Genomic DNA, 18386 nt, shown 5'->3' with positions numbered 1-18386 from the left:
GCCAATAATAATTCGAAGAGGAACGTTTAACGATCAATTTTGACTTTTCAACACTCGCAGACGAGTTGTTGAGATTCGAGCTGATGGAAAGTTGTAATCGGGTGAATCATTATGTCATACATGAATTTTTTAGATCGATTAATAATGTTCTAACAACGGCGACTCCCAACATGAGAAGGATGGCAGCTATACAAGCAAAACAGAGCAGGGAAGCAGAACATATATGGTAAACGAAGAAGTCAAACCTCATTGACCAAAACATATATAGTAAACCTGCGGAGAGGAAACAGTCACGAGCTCAGCGTCCTTCGTTCATGATCAATCGTAAGTCGATGCTAGGAAACATAAATGGATGCCATCAACTTTGTTTATCATCTCAGACACGGTGGGACAACTGCATCCATTCTTTGACGGCCAAATTCGACAGCGCCAAGGATCAAATCGGAACAAAAATACGGAGCAGCATCAATTCCAAATATTAGTTTGCTGAAGTAGGCAAGTCTAATGAGGAAGGAACAGAGGACCCATTCATGAACCTTCGAATTCTTTGTGTCACCAAGAGATGTAGCAATTCGGCATGACAGTTCTATGATATATCACCATGAATCACAAGCTCGGACAGCGAGTACAAGATCATGCCATATGAAAAACGATGTGCTCTGTGAAACATGATTCCTGCTTTTCTAAATCCTGAGTGAAACAAATAAATGATTGGATGGAAGCAGAACACAACTGAAACCACTAATTCCTGTTTCTATGAGTACTTACTATGTGAAACAAATAAATATCTGGATGGAAGCAGCATGGCCTCGATCCACTTCCGAACTCAAACCAGATGTTGACACTACAAGCATGGTTTCCATGGTCCAAAAAAGAAGAGTCGAGTCTAGACCCAATGAGAAATCACAATGTGTCGTCCATCACGCAAACAACGACCAAGGACCATGGTTTAGCAAAAGTTTTTGAGTTTAGGCCAGAAAGCACCAAAGGCTCACCCCTACTTAATGTATTGCGAAAGCCACTTGAAGCCATCACCATAGCCCATCTTACGCACAATACTGCACATGAAGACCTCAAGGGGACGGACATTGGAGTCGTTAAGATTCACATTGCCCTTGCCGGTTGTGAAGTTGTTCAGACCCAGATGGTAGCGCAACTCATCCTCCGATGCTGCATATGGGATGTCAATCTTGTTCCCCAAAATGAGGAATGGGACATTGGCAAGGGCATCATCAGACAAAAGTGCATCTAGTTCCTTCTTTGACTCTGCAAACCTCTCCTTGTCGTATGCATCCACTAGGTATACCACCGCATCCACCTATTTAGACAGTAGCCATACCCAGCATATTAAAAGAGTAAAAGATCACATCTACTATACAGAGGGATACAATGTCACAAAATCTAGAAAGCATGCACTGACTAATTTAATCAAGATCATAAGAAGAAATGTAGCATGTGATCTATCAGTGAATAATAGCCCAAAGCTATATCAGTTTAGATAAACAATGAACGATTTCTTGGAAAGTTTACAAAATTTTTCACACTCTTATCACCAGTAAATATTTTGTATAACTGTCAAAAAGGAAGTTAGCTAGAGTTACTGACAAACACAACAGGGAACGAGGTCTGTAATAGTTCAGTAATTTAATAATGGCTGCAATGCCAACAATAGGGATGCAGTGGTGAGGTTCTATCCTACAGTTCCAGTTGGTGCGAGCCTCTCTCACTGAGCTGCCCTTTTTTTGTAGTATTAGCTACAATAGAAATGAAATGCAAGCAGCATGTTTAGTTGGCTTCAATAGATTGGCAAATTGATACACGACAACAAAATTTTGATGTTTTGGATTTGGGACATCAAGCGTAAATATATTTTTTCCTAGTGTCAGCAAAGTCGACCCAACCAAGTCCTGAGTGTTTAGTTCCTGTTAAATCAGTGGGTAAATGGTTACACCACAGGTTTAGAAAAAGAAAAAAAATAATAAAAAGACAAAATTGTCCTTTCATCTTTTGCTTTTTTGTCTTTCTTCTTTCTTCCTTCCTTTCTCCTCTTGCTCTTTTTTTCTCTCTTCTTGACATTCGCTCCTCCTTGAATGTCTTCCCTCATTCTTTTTCAGTAATACTGATCTAGATTGTTGTATCCCAAATGGATGTGCAAAGACAAAGCTAATGGGCATTGGTAAAGAGATGTTATGGATTAGCATTGTCAAAGAGAAATGAACGAGCAGTTTGGTCTAGTTTTCACCATTTTGTCTGAAGTACATAATCAACATGGTTGTTTTTTGGGTCACCGAACATGGTACAAGACTTTTCTGGTTACATTGTATGAGGGAATAGCCTTAGTTGGATTGCTATATTTGACCATGGTTCACTTGAGATCATTCATGAAGGTCATATATATGACATTCTTGAAGTCTATCTGCGATGAAGTAAACCAAATAGCAACCCTCCCATGATAATTTTATTTTTTTGACAGCAACAATGAGCAATGGGCACAATGAGATGAGTTGCACAATCTGGATCCTGGCTTTCTGATGTCACCGACTGGGATGGTCCATTTCTGATAACACTATTTTAATACTCAAGATATACGTTCATAGACAATAAGGAAAGAGAATAACCGAAGAATGTAACAACCAATTATATGAAGTGCCACACCAAGTAGAACAGGTAGGAGACACCTATAAGAGGGTTGATTCGTTCAAAGTAAACTAAGTCCACAAGATACAACCCGTAATGAATGAAGAAGCCCTTTGATGATGATTCGTGTATTCTCTAAACTGAAGGTGACTATTAGTGTGCAGAGCAGTACTAGAGTCCAAGTTTTATGGCATTCATCTGTGAATATGCTGATTATTCTTGCTTCCTGGCATTGATGAGCAGACCAGATCTGGAAGCCCTGCAAACCAGTGATATCCCAATAGCCCCAAAGATGGCTACTACAAGTCATATAATGACTCTGTAAATTAGATCCCAGCACTGGTTGTTGGAACATAGGCTGATGCCATCCATTGGATGGCATTTTCATGTTAATCAGCACTTAGGAGACTAATTGGGTATGTTAACTAGATTAATAAGGATTAGCCACTTGGTTTTGGTTTTAAACTTGGTCTAATCTAATTGGAAAAGAGTCAATTGCCTATTAACTGAACACGGTTGCCAAACAATTTAAGGAGCTGAATATAAAAGATATGTGAAATTAGAACACAATCATAATCAAGAAGACCAATTCTAACAAGCAGGTCGCAGAAAAATAGCAGACCTTTGCGTAGTAATCCTTCCAGACACGTCGTGCGATCTGATGGCCCCCCAAATCAAAGGCCTTGAACTTGATCTTCCCGATGCTCAGCTCCTCCGATGTCGGGTACTGAGTCGGCTGGTGCTGAACTAGTCTCTGTATTCAAACAAACATATCCAACAACCAAAATAAGCCAGACAGATGAAGCACCCAAAAGGAAACCCAACAAAGGAGAACAATAACGAGGGGGGACCTCCTCCTTGAGCATATGAAGCAGCGTGGTCTTTCCGGCATTGTCAAGCCCCAAGAACAAGATCTTGGCCTCCTTCTGCCACAGGCCCAAGGAAGCAAGGACCCCGTAGAACCAATCCACCAGGAACATCGCGGCGGGCGGGGGTCCGACGAGATGGACGACCGGATCGATCGAATCAACGAACGATCTCGCCGGAATCCGCCTGGAATCCCCTCGATGGGACGAAGCGAAACCCTACCTACAGCAATGAGGAAGAGAGAGAGAGAGGAAACAGCTAGGAATTGGAGGAACGAAGAAGGTTATTGTCGCACGGCAATTAAATGGCATATTTATAGCGGTCATTTGCGCAGTTGGGGTGTTTGGTGAGGGATCGACCCGTCCGCGCATCGTTTCGTTTCGCTGTATAAAACGGACAACACGACCAACTACACGAACTTTTTTTTTCTATGATCATAGAATATTTTTCTTTTCTGAGACATTTCGAATATTTTTTAGTATACAGGTCTAAACCATATCGACCCGACCAAGATATAAACAATATTTTTTCTATGATCATTTTTATTTATCTTCTCTTATTTTTATTTCTATTAAAAATTATAAAATTACGAATAACGATAATGAAAGTAGAGTATGTTAGGAAAAAATATTGTTTACATCTTGGTCGGCTCGATATGGTTTAGACCTGTGTACTAAAAAATATTCGAAATGTCTCAGAAAAGAAAATATTGTATTTCTGAAATGCATTCAAGATAGCTTCAAGGTGGATCCAAAATAGATTATAAAATCTAAAATCACGAACAATCATAATGGGAGAAGAGTCTCTTAGGAAAAAATTTTGTTGACATCTTGGTCAGCTTAACGTGATCTAGATCTATGTATGTAAAAATATTTTATATGCCTCTAAGAAGAAAATATCGTTCTACTAAGATATATTTGAGATTTTTCCTAGATAGATCTAAGGTGGATCCAAGATGACTCCAAAGTGACTTTGAGGTGGATCTAAGATATCAAACTCTGCGAAGCACCACATACACTAAGATCGATATACAAAAAGATTTCTCGATCTAGTCTCTTCAATGCTCAAGTTAGTAACCAAAGTCCCTAAATATGGGTTTAAGTATTTCAAAAGGATTAAATCCTTTATTTATTTTTTATTTAGGATATATTTTTATACTTCGAGAAGAAAGTTTGTGATTTTATTATCATTAAAAAAAAGAAGAGGGTTTAGAATTACCTTCATCGTCATTGTCATAAAAGAAGTGATAAAGTTTAGGATTATTATCTTCGTATATGAAAGTAGTTTGTGATTGTCTTCTGTATTATACTAAACGAGAATTGATTAATTCCCTAATCTAAATAATAGAAACTGATGAGCTTTTATCTTTTTCCGAGTTGAGTCTTTATCCAAATTTAATATATTATTATTATATTTTAAATCAGGATTTACGTCTGACATAAATATATTTTTATTTAGAATAAAACACAGAAGAAAAAAAAAAACAAGATAATTAAAAAGTGAAGCCGTCAATGCTATTAGCATTGTATTGATTCGGGTTCAACGTAAAAGACCACAACAACACCAACGACAGCGAGAGAAAGAAAGAGAAGGCGATTGCCACAGGAGTCCTCCTGTTCTCGAAGCCTTTAATGGAACACAACAAGCTCTCCTCCTCGTTTGCCACCAACCCATGCACGCGTTCTTTTACCGGAACCACTTGAAGAGCAGTCCGCCATGGGCGGCAAAGAAGGGAGCGAGCACCAGCGACTCCACCGCCATGAGCTTCACCAAGATGTTGAGGGAGGGCCCCGACGTGTCCTTCAGCGGGTCCCCTATGGTGTCACCGACCACCGCGGCCTTGTGCGGGTCCGACCCCTTGGGACCCAGTGTCTTGGCGTGCTCGGAAACACCTGCCTGTCATCGAGCCCACGCATCAAACACAAGAACAGATTGCAATGGGAGATTCAAGATCGATCTACCTCTATGTACTTCTTTGCGTTGTCCCATGCACCACCAGTGTTGGAAGCTGAGATAGCGACCTACATGGACGGGAACACCGTTGGGAATGCGACATGGCAGCTGCAACAGGCAAGAAGAAGAAGAAGAAGAAGACGATCTTGGCACCATACCTGCACGCCGGAAACCAGCGCACCGGCGAGGACCCCGGCGAGAGTTTCCACCCCAAAGAACGTGCCGGCGATCAGGGGGGTGAGCATGACGAGAGCGCCCGGCGGGATCATCTTCCTCAGCGACGCGTCCGTGGAGATCTTGACGCAGGTCGCGTAGTCCGGCTTCGTGGTGCCTTCCATGAGGCCAGGAATGGTGTTGAATTGCCGCCGGACCTCCTCCACCATCTTCAGCGCCGCGCTGCCGACGCTCCTCATGGTCATGGCAGAGAACCAGTACGGAAGCATGGCTCCCACCATCAATCCGATGAAAACCTTGGGAGACAGCACGTTGACGAAGTCGATGCCTGCTCTGCTCACGAAGGCTCCAAACAAGGCAAGGGAGACCAGAGCTGCCGATCCAATAGCGAAACCCTGATGCGCAAACATCAGCGATGTCAAACAAAGGAAGAGCATCGACACTCTGTTTCCTGCTATTCATGGTGTAAAAGAAGAACCTTGCCGATGGCAGCGGTGGTGTTGCCTGCAGAGTCCAAAGCATCAGTCCTTTCGCGGATCTTGCGACTCATTCCGGCCATCTCGGCGATCCCACCGGCGTTGTCGCTTATGGGTCCGTACGCATCGATGGAAAGGCCGGTGGCTATCGTACTAAGCATTCCCAGAGCTGCGACAGCAATCCCGTACATGGAAGCCAGGCTGAAGCTGACGTAAATGGCTATAGCTATGGCAAATATTGGAACGATGACTGATTTGTATCCGAGAGCCAGTCCAAAGATGACATTAGTGGCTGCACCCGTTCTACAGGAATCTGCAACAGCTTGAACTGGCCTGCAAAGGTTCGACGAGCTTTAGTGCGAAGCATGGTGTCATGGGTGATGGCCATGGTGAAATGCCTCCTCACCTGTAGGCGTTACTCGTGAAGTACTCGGTGACGTAGCCGATGATGAGCCCCGCCCATAACCCGACGGAAACACAGAAGAAGAGGTGCCTGTCGTCATGTAAGAACAGTAGTGCACGGCTGAGCTCTCGAGCTCGGACAGACATAATGAGAATCCACAAAGAAGCTTACCAGTTCTTGACGGTCTTGTCCTCTCCGAAGTTGAAGAGAGTGAATTTGGATGGCAGGGCAACAAAGCTGACGATGGCGATTCCCCCGGTCATGAGGACTGTGGAGATCACTAGTTGCCACTTCAAGGAAGGTTCGATCTGTTTGACGCTTTTGATCTCGAAGAAGTCAGTGGCAACCAAGGTGGTGAACAAGCAAACGATGATCCCCATGGAACTTATCAACAGAGGATAAGACATGGCCGAGAAGTTATGGTCGATGCCAAACGAAGAGATCGAGCCCACGAACAACGCAGCACAGGAAGATTCAGCGTATGATCCGAACAAGTCCGAGCCCATTCCGGCGATATCTCCAACATTGTCTCCGACGTTGTCAGCGATCACCTGCACTTTTCGCAGAGAAACCGATCAAAACTGCACCAAATTTAGGCCGAGGAAGACATATTTGATGCATGATGTCGGCTTAGGAGATTACCGCCGGGTTGCGTGGGTCATCTTCAGGTATGTTTCTTTCGACTTTGCCGACGAGATCAGCACCGACGTCGGCGGCTTTGGTGTATATACCACCTCCAACTCTGCCAAAGAGCGCCATTGAGGAACCACCGAGGCCATAACCTGTGATGGACTCGTACAGACCTTCCCAATCATCTCCGTAGTATATCTTGAACAAATTGATGGATATGTACAGAACAAGTAGGCCATTGGCAGCAAGAAGGAAGCCCATGACAGCACCAGACCTGAAAGCCGCGATGAAAGCTCTTCCAACACCTTTTCTTGCTTCCACAGTTGTTCTGGCGTTAGCATAGGTTGCAATTTTCATGCCAAGAAAACCAGAGAGAACGGAGGTGAGCGAGCCGAGCAGGAAAGCCAGCGTGCTGAAAGCAGCATTTGCCACGGCCGGCTTGCACATTCTGTCCTTGCTGTAGGTGCAAGGTTGGCTGTCTTTGCTGAAGCCTTTTACTGATCCAAGGAAGAGAAAGATGATCACACCAAAGATCACCATGAAAACTGCAAGATACTTGTACTCGGTGATGAGGAATGATGTGGCCCCTGAAAGAACAGTGTCACTAGCTATATGTCAGAGACAATCTATGTACATATATGTGGTAGCGGTTTACTGCCAAAAGCTTCTGTGAAGATCTTAATCATGCGCAATGGAGAACCATAAATAAATATTCTCTGATAATGAAAAGAAGAAAGAGATATTTACTAATAAGAGAGAAATCCAGCAGAGAATTCCCACAGATGTTGGAGATGTCGGCCGAATCATTCAAAAGCGAATTCAATTTTCACAAAAAAAGGAGATACTTGCATTAAGCTTGAAGAGAAATCCAGAAATTACAAATAATCATCAAAGACAAGAAAAGGATTTGTTCTCAGCATTTGGACTTTTTACCTGCAGACTGGTGGAAGAAAAATATCAGCAAGCATTCTCTGCATAACCAGATGACCCTCCTATTGCTGATGAAATCAACATAAAGGATGGTGATGTGCCAAATCAAAGTATTCCAGATACTGTTCAAATTCTTATTTTAACTCTAACAAGAAAAAGAAATGATAGCACAAATATCTTTTGTTGCACTGATCTATCAAAAAGGTATGCACATATGTATCTTCAAAATGTGATTGTATGAGTCTAAATGGATCTATCACTGTAGTTCGAGCTATGTTGTTGAGATTCAGCAGATTGATGTCATCGTAACACATAGTATCAGAGCAGAGATAAACTGAAGAAGATAACAAAAAGGGAAGCTTTTTTTCCTCCTCAGAATCAGAAAAACAATTTTATGATTATGCAATACAAATATTTAATGATGCTAAATACAGATGAGAAACGGCAAACGATGAGAGGGAGTACTAAATGGTAAAGGATCCAGAAGAACAGAAAGATTAAGAGGAACAGAAAGCTCAAGAAGAACAGAAAGATTAAGAGGAAGAGAAAGACTAAGTTCGTAGACATCCGTAGAAGGCCAAATCAATCAAATCGAGCACCATAATCTTCGCATGATCAACCATTCCACGCAATATCAGACTAAAAACAATCAGAGTTCAGAGTGATCACCAGAAAAGCGAGCTTAATCTATACATGTAGATAGAGAACCACAGAAAAATCACAACTTGCAGTCGAAAGCGGAAGCTTTTTTGAAGGAAAGGGCACCAAAGAGAAGAGGAAGCACACCCACCAATGGAGATGGCGCTCTGGATCTCCGCGCACTTGATGACGGAGGCCGGGCCATCGACGCCCTCCTCCTCGTCCTCCTCCGGCTCCCCCCCCACGAGGTTCTCGGGCCGCCCGTTCTTCTCCACCGGCCCGCTCGAGAGCCTGATTCGGGACACCAGGATCCACTGCAGCACCGCGAAGCCGATGCCGATCACCGCCGCGAGGGGTATCAGCACCTCCGTCAAGGCCTCTCCCAGCTTCGCCATCTTCCCTTTCCCCGACGACGACGACGACGACGAACACCAGAGATGGGAGACAGAGGCTGACCGGCTGAGGGCTATTTAAAGGCGGTTTCCCGTAGAGCCCCACTCACCGCGTGCGGGTTTGGGAGGGAAAGACAAGCCAAGTGGCTTCCAATTTTACTATTTGACTTAGAAATAATAAATATCTTTGTATTTTCCTTTCATTACTATAGAAATAAGAAATTTGGATTATTTATAGATTTGTATGTATTATTATTATTATTCTTAAAAATAAGTGAAATATTTGGCCTAATAATAAGCTTTTATAAATCACTTTTATAGGGGCACAAATATGAGACCTGTAAATTACGTAGCAATACAATAATCACAAGAATACTCTGATAAAAATAATAGAAAAGTAAATTATTTCTAGATTTATATTAAAATACGATAAAGATTTGATGATATAAAGTTGTGAGGGAGATGTGTGAATATTCTTATTACCATCAATGATATGCTTACACTAAGATAATGAATGTTAGGGGTCTTCCAATTCTCATCTCCTACTTTAAATCCCAACATAGACATTGTAATGAAGAAAATAAAGATTAGAATGTGCTAATGCTATCTCGACGATATAGGAAGTGACATCATTCCTAAGGCAAAGAAAAGAGAGGTAAAGTTCACTTCATTTAGGTATCAATAAGCGAGTAAAATTACGACAACACATGATAAAAGTTAAGGTGCTTATTCCTGAAGAAAGATAAATAAAACAAGAGATAAGAATCTTTTGCTCTGAGCCTTTTGTGCACATTCCATACAGTTTATGTAATTTGGTTTCATCGGTGAAGAACGAGAAAGAAGATGATAGATAGATAGATAGTATGTGAGAATGAGATTATGATTATAAACTTTGCAAGAAGAGTGAAGGAAAGAATTTTGCAAGTCAAATTATGATTATAAATTTACAAGTTTATAAATGTATTATATTTTTAAATTTTTAGGATTACTAATAATATGATCAAATTTTTTTTCTTAGTACTTGATGAGTTAGGTATAGGTTCTTCGTGAAGAAGATTCAAATTCAACGGAGATCTAATTCCACACTTCATCACAAGAAGAGGTGTTGAGAAGATGATAAATTTGATAGATGACTCCATAAAAATTTACATTCTTACATAAGTTCAAAGTAGTGAGGATTTATGCGGTTTAGAAATTATGAGAACTACAATTTCTTAGAGAGTCTCAAGCATGCACTTTAGAGTCTCTTTTAATCTACCAGGATAACTATTAAATTAAGGTAGAGATTACTGTTGGAAACAATTATATTACTCATTCGGTCATTATTGGATCATATGTCAAAACATCGTGCATTACTACTAAGAAGTAGTGACTCATATTAATATCGGCGTCACCAATTGTCATTTTAGCATACTAGACCACCCCATCGGTGTCGAGTCATTGTTCCTATAGACCAAAGGCCTGACTAACACGTCGATCAGATAAGTGTAATGTGTAACCAAAATACTTACATAAACTTCTTATATCATTTATCTTCATTGTGTTTTGGCACTTGAAAATAGTAGGCTACCGATCATGTTTCGTTATGTAACTATATATGTTGACTATAGATCGTAACCCGATTGACATGTTGATCGTGTTGGTGAACAAATGTACCATGACTGATGATTCAGTACGGCTTGGTCCACGGATCAATGTCGAGAGCCTTCTGTCAACTGAACTGAATGAAGAGGTGGTCGTGCCCTCGCGAAAGGGTGCTTTATGTTTCAAACTTCTCATGTCAGATCGGATGGGTGTGATGGATCATCAAAATGCTTTATGTTTCAAACTTCTTATGTCATTTGTCTCTATCATCATGTTTTGACACTTTAAAAGGGTCGAGAGACGATGTCTTATTCAATAGGTTGTTGATCATGTCTCTCGTTATACAACTATATACATTGGGTACGGGTTGTGGCACATTGATCGAATGGGTGTGATGTAACATGAGAATGCTTGTGTGTCAAACTTCTCATATCATTCATGTCTTCTACGACAGACTACTAATTATGTGTCTCATTATGTAACTATATACGTTGGTCATAGGTTGTTTAGTGGTTGCTCTAAGACCGAAAATAATTGCATCATCTTCGAGCAACATTTCATTTGCTTTCATTCGGTAAGATTTGGACACTATTTTATGATAGAGTTAGTTGCATTACAAGGAAATTTAGTCAAACCATCATAGTAGGATGCTCGATGACCAGATTCGATTGTATCATCATAATCATAATATGATATCTCCTGATCAGATTTGATTGCCTAGTGGTAGTAGGATGTTTCATGACTTAATTGTGCAATTTAGTGGAAGAGATGAGATTTAATTGTGAAAATTCAAGAGATATACAAAACATTAGTGATCTAAACAAGAATAAACAAAGCTGCAATCATCATGATCTTACCATAATGTTCACATCTACCTTAAATATTAGGCAGGGAATTAAACCAAAGCTTACAATGTAAGCATGATGGCTGCTGGTACATAACAGATGCATCTACTTTAATAAAGACACTCAACACTTGTTAAAACACAAGTATATATTAACAGATGCATCAACTTTAATAAAGATACCTTTGTAAGCTAACACTTGTTGAACATTATGATCATATTGGCTTAGGAGATAAGCATGTTGAGTTTGAAGAAATCATGACCTGTGAATAAAGATGGCCAAGTTGATGCCTATCATCTCTTTTGTGCTTTCATGCATGGCTCCCATCATAATAACAAATGTGATCTTTGCTTTTCATTGTATTCCAATCAAAGGGCACTCAAAGAAATTATTTTCCTATCTGAATATTCTGAGGATTTAGAATCCATGAGCTAAACAACTCTTCATGATAGTCTTCATATAAATGCCAGCATAGCCAATTCTAGTCCTGGTTTCAAAATGCTAGTTTGTCGTGGAATGATAAGGTGTAATACATGAATTTGATGAAGAGGCATCTCCTTTGAAGTCCCAGTTTATACCAGGAATCCAATGAGTGGTTTCGTATACAAGCATATCACTACACCTTCTTTATTGTAGTGAAAAGGAACTCCAACATTGTTCTGGCTCTTGTTTAGTCCTTTGGTGCTCCCTTTACATTCTTCTTTCGTTCCTTCTTTAATCTTGGTACATATATTATATGAAAGTTTCTGTGAGATTATCTTCAGTGGCATCAATCATCTGCCAAACTGATGTCAAGTGTGGCAATCTTACTGCCCCAAATGTAGTGTGCTTTGCCATCAAATGGTAGTGCTCCTTTGCATATAGTTCCCACCCACCTGGGGCATCACAATCTTTCTTAATTCTGTAGTGACACAATAGACACTGATCATTAATCCTATTCCAGTAACTCGATGATGTCCTGCTATTTCTTTTATTCTCTCTTTCTCCCCAGCGAGTGTAGTTTCAGTTGCCAGTATGATTCCACTTCATTTGAGATCAATGCAAATGGCTGAGAGCTTCTTTCTCTCTTCTTTTCTCTGCCACTTTCTTGGGTGCATCTGATTCCATGCATTGGAGTAACATGCTCACTTTGTTCCCAGACGAAACATGGTCAAGCACACACACAGCCTCCTTGATTTGAAAAGCATGGTTTAGAGGACGAGATAAACCATTCACCTGGCCGATCAGCTGACAATATATAGCAGTGTGTCATTTGGTCACTTTGGCAGGAAATGTTCAGCAGCATGCACAGTTTGATCATGTTTGCTGACATAAATGCAGACAGACTCCAGCCATCTCTCTCCATGGTAAGATCTATTTGAGGTGATGACAAAGAATACAACCCTGGAAGCAATATATCAGAGCAGTTTGAGAAGCAATCCACCATGAGCTGCAAAGAAGGGGGCAAACATTAGTGACTCAACAGCCATCAGCTTGCTCAAGACGTTGAGAGATGGTCCAGATGTGTCCTTAAGAGGAACGCCAACAGTGGCACTGATCACAGCGGCTTTGTGAAGATCCCCTTTGGCCCTGGTGACCTGGCAGATTCACAAGCACCAGCCTGCACAGAGACTACCCATAAGATTGAGTTTGACATGAGTGTCTTGGATTCAACAACTGATGGTTAATTACCCATCAGATAGATACATATATACTAACTGCATTAGAAGATAACAAGACAGATGGACTCCATTAAACTTGATCTCTAAAATCCAATATTATTATCATTATGTCTTTGATATGTTCTCAAAGCCATGAAAGGAGGCGATAGATTTAACAAAAGATTAACACCATACCACTGTGACGAATCAGATGGACTTTGTGGATCACAGTTTGCTAAAGAGCATTTTCATTTTGAACTTAACTTGCCTCCATGTATTTCTTTGCATTATCCTAACTAAGCCCCACCTGTGTTCGAAGATGAGATAGCAACCTACAGAGAGATCAAATCGAATATCTATGAGTTCAACAGAAGATATATGAAGAGTAGGACACTTGACAATGGCTAATTAAGACAGTTGAAGCAAAAAAGCTCTAATGATATAGGTATAGTGTACCTGCACAGCAGAAACCAGTGAGCCAGCAAGAAGAACAAGTGTGCACCCCAAAGAAGTTCCCAACAACCAGAGGAGTGAGAATAACAAGAGCATCAGTTGGAATCATCTTCTTCAATGAGGCATCTGTGGACATCTTGTCATCTTGACACAGGAGGTTGCATACTCTGGCTTTGTCCTTCCATCTCTGAGTCCAGGATTCGTATTAAAGTGCCTTTGAACTTCCTCGACCGTCTTCAAGGCCGCTTTACCAACACCTGTCATGGCCATGGTAGAAAAGCAATAAGGCAGGCAGCATAGCTTCACAATTAATCCAATAAAGACTTTTGGACTTGACACATTAACAGCCATGATTCTGGCCCTGCTTATGAATGCACCAAATAAAGCAACAGAGAGGAGAGCTGCTGATCCAATAACAAGAAAATCCCCAACACAGACATTAGTGTGTCATATTGCACAAGTCGAGATGAATGATCAAAAACACCCATGTTAACTAAATTAAGTGCACCGGAAACCCAACAAGAAGGTTGGAGAAGGGAAAAAGTATGACCATACTTCATTGTTTAAATGGAATTAGATACAGATGTACCTTAACAATCGGAAAGATATGCCGCAAGAAGAGCAAGGAATAAGGCAGTACAGCTAAACACTTGCCAATAACAGTGTGTTTTTCAAGAATAACACAAGAGTATTATCTGAGTCAAATATACTTAGACACCACCTCCACAAGATTTCAGACCCAGAATCTCTTCAAGATGGAAAAGAAAACCAATGATGAGGAAGATCCATGTTGGCTCCCTAATGATGTACCCAAGTACCTCAAATGATGAACTTATAAAAGGCATAATCACAAATAATCAAGCACTCATAGTTCTCCTCTTCTGTTTTTGACCATGTTGCTGCTACCCATTCTTGCATCTAAAGCATCTGTTATCTCACAGAGTTTGCAGACCATTCCAGCCATCTCAGCAATTCCAGCAGCATTATCACTTGCCAGATAAGTGGCTATAGTGCCAAGCATTCCTGAGGCAGCAAGAGCAATACCATACATACCAGCCAAGCTGGAGCTTAAGATAGATAGTTATTGCGACAGCAAATATGGGAATGATAACAGGTTTTATCCCAAGACGAATCTAAATATAACATTAGTTGCCACACATGTTCTACAAGACTTTGCAACATCTTGCACAGGACTGCAAGATTCAACAAATTTTAGAAGTCAAGCATCATAGTGCTAATGAACATGCCTTCTGCAGTCAAAATGAGGGGAAGAAAACTATCTATTTGAGATGGATACAGGAGAAGAGTTGAAATGAGAAGTTGCCACTTTAGTGAAGGTTGAACATCAGGCACAGTTTTAACATCAGAAGATTCAGCAGCAAGGAGGGTGGGCACCATAACAACAATACCCAGTGAGTTCATAAGGAGAGGATACAACATTGCTGATATATCATGATTGATACCAAAGGAAGATATTCAGGCAATAGATAATGCTGCACAAGAGGATTCAGCATAAGATGCAAAAAGATCAGAACCCACTCCAGCAGTATCTACCTCAGTATCACTGACATGCGATTATTTGCATGATTTCATAAAATTCACATTAATATAAGGATGACAACCATACGAAAGTTGACATGAGCGACTAGGATAAATAAAGGTCTCTTTTAAAACAAATTACCACAGGGTTTCTTGGCAAACTGCAAGTATATTCCTTTCTACTTTTCCAACAAGAAAAGCACCAACATCTGCTGCTTTTGTATATATACCTCCTCCAACTCTTCCAAAAAGTGGCATTAAAGAACCACCAAAATCATAGCTTGTCATTGACTCATAGAGGCCTTCCCAATCATCTCCACAGTTTAGGCCAACTAGAATGATAGAAATGTAGAGAACAAACAGACCATTGGCAGCTTTAAGAAAACCCATCACAGCACCAGACCTAAAAGCTGTAACAAAAGCCATTCCAACACCTTTTCTGGCTTCCAAAGTTGTCCTAGCATTAGCCAAAGTCGCAATCTTCATTCCAAGAAAACCAGAATAAAAAGAAGTGCTCCGATCAGGAAGGATACTGTACCGAAAACAGCATTTGACAAGACTAGCTTGCAAAATTTTTCTTCACTGTCTTTATTGAAGCCTTCAACTGATCCAAGGAAGAGAACGATACCAACACCACAAAACACCATGAAAATACCAAGATACTTGTACTTGGTAAACAGAAAAGATGTTGCCCCTGATAGTAAAAGTTTGCCCAGTAAAATCATATATTTACTGAAGATAATCCTTACAAATCTTACAATGAAAGAACAAACGAAAAAGAAAATGTAGCACGATGGGCAATAAGGAGTGAGTGCGAAGACTATTATGCAACAAAGAGAAGCACATTAACAAGAGTAGCAAAAAATCTGATCCATAGAACACAACGTAATTTTCCTTGTGCATTTAAAGCAAGGCATATTCGCACTTGGATTCTCTACTTCACACTACAACGACTCCACCATGTGATCTATGGCCATCATGCTTCAAACTGGATTGGCAATTTCAAGATCAAAACCAAGGCCTTAAATGGAAGAAGTTCTTTCTCAATAGAGAAATGTTGAATCCCTCTTATTTTCACAATTCAATCCAATATGTAAGCCAACCTGATAACCACGATAGAATGAGTTTCTAAGTCGTGGTGCAATATACTTCAGACCAAATTACTATTATCAGACTCATATAACCCATGGCACGAAATGGCATGCTCAGGTTACTTGTAGAAGAACATCTGAGCTTATAAGGTGTAGAACAGGTGAGTCATAATGATTACTAATAACAGTTATTAACATCGTAATCTCGGATGCCGATGTTACTAATAACAGGTTCGTCTAATCTTACATTCCAATGCGGAACTAATCGGGGCATCACATCTAGTATTACTAAAAGCCAAGCCAAGAACTAATCGGATGTTGATGAACTAATGCGCTGTGGCTGATGAGTCAGCACGGCCTGGTCCACAGGTCGATGTCGGGAGTCTTCGGTCGGCTGAGCTAGTTGCCGAAGTCGATCACACCCTTAAGACGGGGTGCTAGCACCGGAATGTTGGTTGGCGTCCCTTGGTCGGGACGGTCGTGCCTCGGGGGTGTCCGCTCTCTTGGATTGAAAGCCCTGAGCGTCGGTCGGGAAGTCGGATCCATCCGGAGGAAGACGCCTCTCGATCGAGATGGTGGCGCCTCAGGGGAGGTGGCCGCTCTCCTACACGAAAGGCCCTCCTTCTAGCGTCAAAAATATTGATGAACTGATGCGCCGTGGCTGATGAGTCAGCACGACCTGGTCCACAGGTCGATATCGGGAGTCTTCGGTCGGCTGAGCTGGTTGCCGAGGTTGATCACGCTCTCAAGACGGGGTGCTGGCGCCGGAATGTTGGTTGGCATCCCTCGGTCGGGACGGTCATGCCTCGGGGGTGTCTGCTCTCTTGGACGAAAAGCCCTGAGCGTCGGTCGGGACGTCGGATCCGTCCGGAGAAAGACGCCTCTCGATCGGGATAGTGGCGCCTCGAGGGGGGTGGCCGCTCTCCTGCACGAAAGACCCTCGTCGGATGGTTCCCGACTTTGGCCCCTCAACGAATAAGTTAGTGTTTTGTTCTCTGTTTTTGCCTCTCCCATGGCCGGATGCCGGCCATAGGTTTTTATACTACTATACGAGGGTCGGTCATACGCAGGTTTGGCGTGGCGACCGATCCTCGAGGGGCGAGATGGTACCTTTGTGCGGCCGTCGTCCTGGGACGCGCAGAACGGTGCCGTCTCGAGCTTTTCAGGATGGGACGTACCAAGGAACGCCTTAGTACGAATTCTGGCTCGGCACATGGGAGTGTTCCTCTTGCTGATCTGGCGGTGGCGTGGCGTGGCGTTGACTGTTACGTGTGGCCAAGACCCAAAATATACATTATCAAGTAGATGACTAGGACGTTATAGCAAAAAGATTCAGAAAAATCAGAAGCAGAAAAAAAAAAGTGAGGATGCTATAAGTGACTTATTATTAGACTTCCGTATGACCACAACCATATGGCTTGCTCCGAAGTTTTTGGATGAGCTCATTCATAAGGAGAAAAATCCATGATGGAGTATATTTCATGCGATTTAACCTTCAACATAAGCAAAACCAACAACCGAAAAAGGAAAAAGGTGAGATCTGTGTGTTAAAGCAGCAAAGTTTGTAGAACCAAATAACAGAAAAGCACAGAAGAAACGAAAATAATAAAGAAGAAATATATAAAAGGGAATAAAATCCGAAAATTTAAATTGAAGTTCGAAGTTTTTCATACGGATCAGAATCACCAAACAGAGCGACATCCTGTGGTTTTCCGCACACATGGCAGCGACGGAGGCGCGGTCCAATCCATCCCCCGCCCCCTCTTCCTCGAAGAGATTTTCCAGAAAACTCATGGCTCTCCTCCGAATCGCTCGATACCTCGACCCTCGACACCAAAAACCACCGAAGAAGAGCAAACCCGATCTCGTCGACCGCCGCCGCAGTTACGGGCACCAGAGTCGACGTCCGTCCCATCGATCCCATGGCCTTCGACGCAGAGGTGGAGGCAGACGCTGCTAGAGACAACCGCTGGCTTGTTCGAGGGCCGGGGTCTGTGCCCCGCGTTTTGAAGAAGTAAAGGCGAAGAGTGTGACGCGTGCTTATAACGAGTTCTAATGTAACAGCCGTTACATTGATTTCTGGACACCTCTACATAGTCATTTCAGTCCTTTCAGCTTTCGAGAAGAGACGAT

General features: G+C 41.8%; 2 protein-coding genes and 1 pseudogene across 2 annotated transcripts; all 3 read right to left on the bottom strand.

Moving 5' to 3' along the window:
- Nucleotides 1–733: 733 nt before the first annotated feature.
- Nucleotides 734–3848, bottom strand: LOC103993689 (GTP-binding protein SAR1A). The gene is made up of 3 exons (XM_009413847.3): nt 3489–3848; nt 3260–3391; nt 734–1318 (listed from the first exon to the last, which is right to left on the bottom strand). Exons 1-3 carry the CDS (start codon nt 3615–3617, stop codon nt 998–1000), a joined length of 582 nt encoding a protein of 193 aa, XP_009412122.1. The 5' UTR covers nt 3618–3848; the 3' UTR covers nt 734–997.
- A 1090-nt stretch (nt 3849–4938) lies between these two features.
- On the bottom strand, nt 4939–9147 carry LOC135618791 (pyrophosphate-energized vacuolar membrane proton pump 1-like). Its single transcript, XM_065120025.1, has 8 exons — nt 8861–9147; nt 7153–7727; nt 6682–7061; nt 6514–6600; nt 6110–6440; nt 5616–6026; nt 5466–5525; nt 4939–5400 (listed from the first exon to the last, which is right to left on the bottom strand). Exons 1-8 carry the CDS (start codon nt 9102–9104, stop codon nt 5191–5193), a joined length of 2298 nt encoding a protein of 765 aa, XP_064976097.1. The 5' UTR covers nt 9105–9147; the 3' UTR covers nt 4939–5190.
- Nucleotides 9148–11484: 2337 nt separating this feature from the next.
- LOC135618790 (pyrophosphate-energized vacuolar membrane proton pump-like) lies at nt 11485–18056 on the bottom strand (annotated as a pseudogene).
- Nucleotides 18057–18386: the final 330 nt, after the last annotated feature.

Source organism: Musa acuminata, chromosome BXJ2-8, assembly GCF_036884655.1.
Source record: "Musa acuminata AAA Group cultivar baxijiao chromosome BXJ2-8, Cavendish_Baxijiao_AAA, whole genome shotgun sequence".
Classification (NCBI taxonomy): Eukaryota; Viridiplantae; Streptophyta; class Magnoliopsida; order Zingiberales; family Musaceae; genus Musa; species Musa acuminata.
This window is presented reverse-complemented; position numbering and strand designations above follow the sequence as displayed.

What these genes read in the sequence shown, in the direction of transcription:
- LOC103993689 (XM_009413847.3), bottom strand. Translation starts at nt 3,617, where the DNA reads ATGTTCCTGGTGGATTGGTTCTACGGGGTCCTTGCTTCCTTGGGCCTG. An exon ending in TTCATATGCTCAAGGAGGAG is followed by an intron (nt 3,392 to 3,488) that starts GTCCCCCCTCGT and finishes GTTTGAATACAG; the next exon opens with AGACTAGTTCAGCACCAGCC. An exon ending in GGAAGGATTACTACGCAAAG is followed by an intron (nt 1,319 to 3,259) that starts GTCTGCTATTTT and finishes CTGTCTAAATAG; the next exon opens with GTGGATGCGGTGGTATACCT.
- LOC135618791 (XM_065120025.1), bottom strand. Translation starts at nt 9,104, where the DNA reads ATGGCGAAGCTGGGAGAGGCCTTGACGGAGGTGCTGATACCCCTCGCG. An exon ending in CCACCGCTGCCATCGGCAAG is followed by an intron (nt 6,027 to 6,109) that starts GTTCTTCTTTTA and finishes TTTGCGCATCAG; the next exon opens with GGTTTCGCTATTGGATCGGC. An exon ending in CGCTGGTTTCCGGCGTGCAG is followed by an intron (nt 5,526 to 5,615) that starts GTATGGTGCCAA and finishes CCGTCCATGTAG; the next exon opens with GTCGCTATCTCAGCTTCCAA.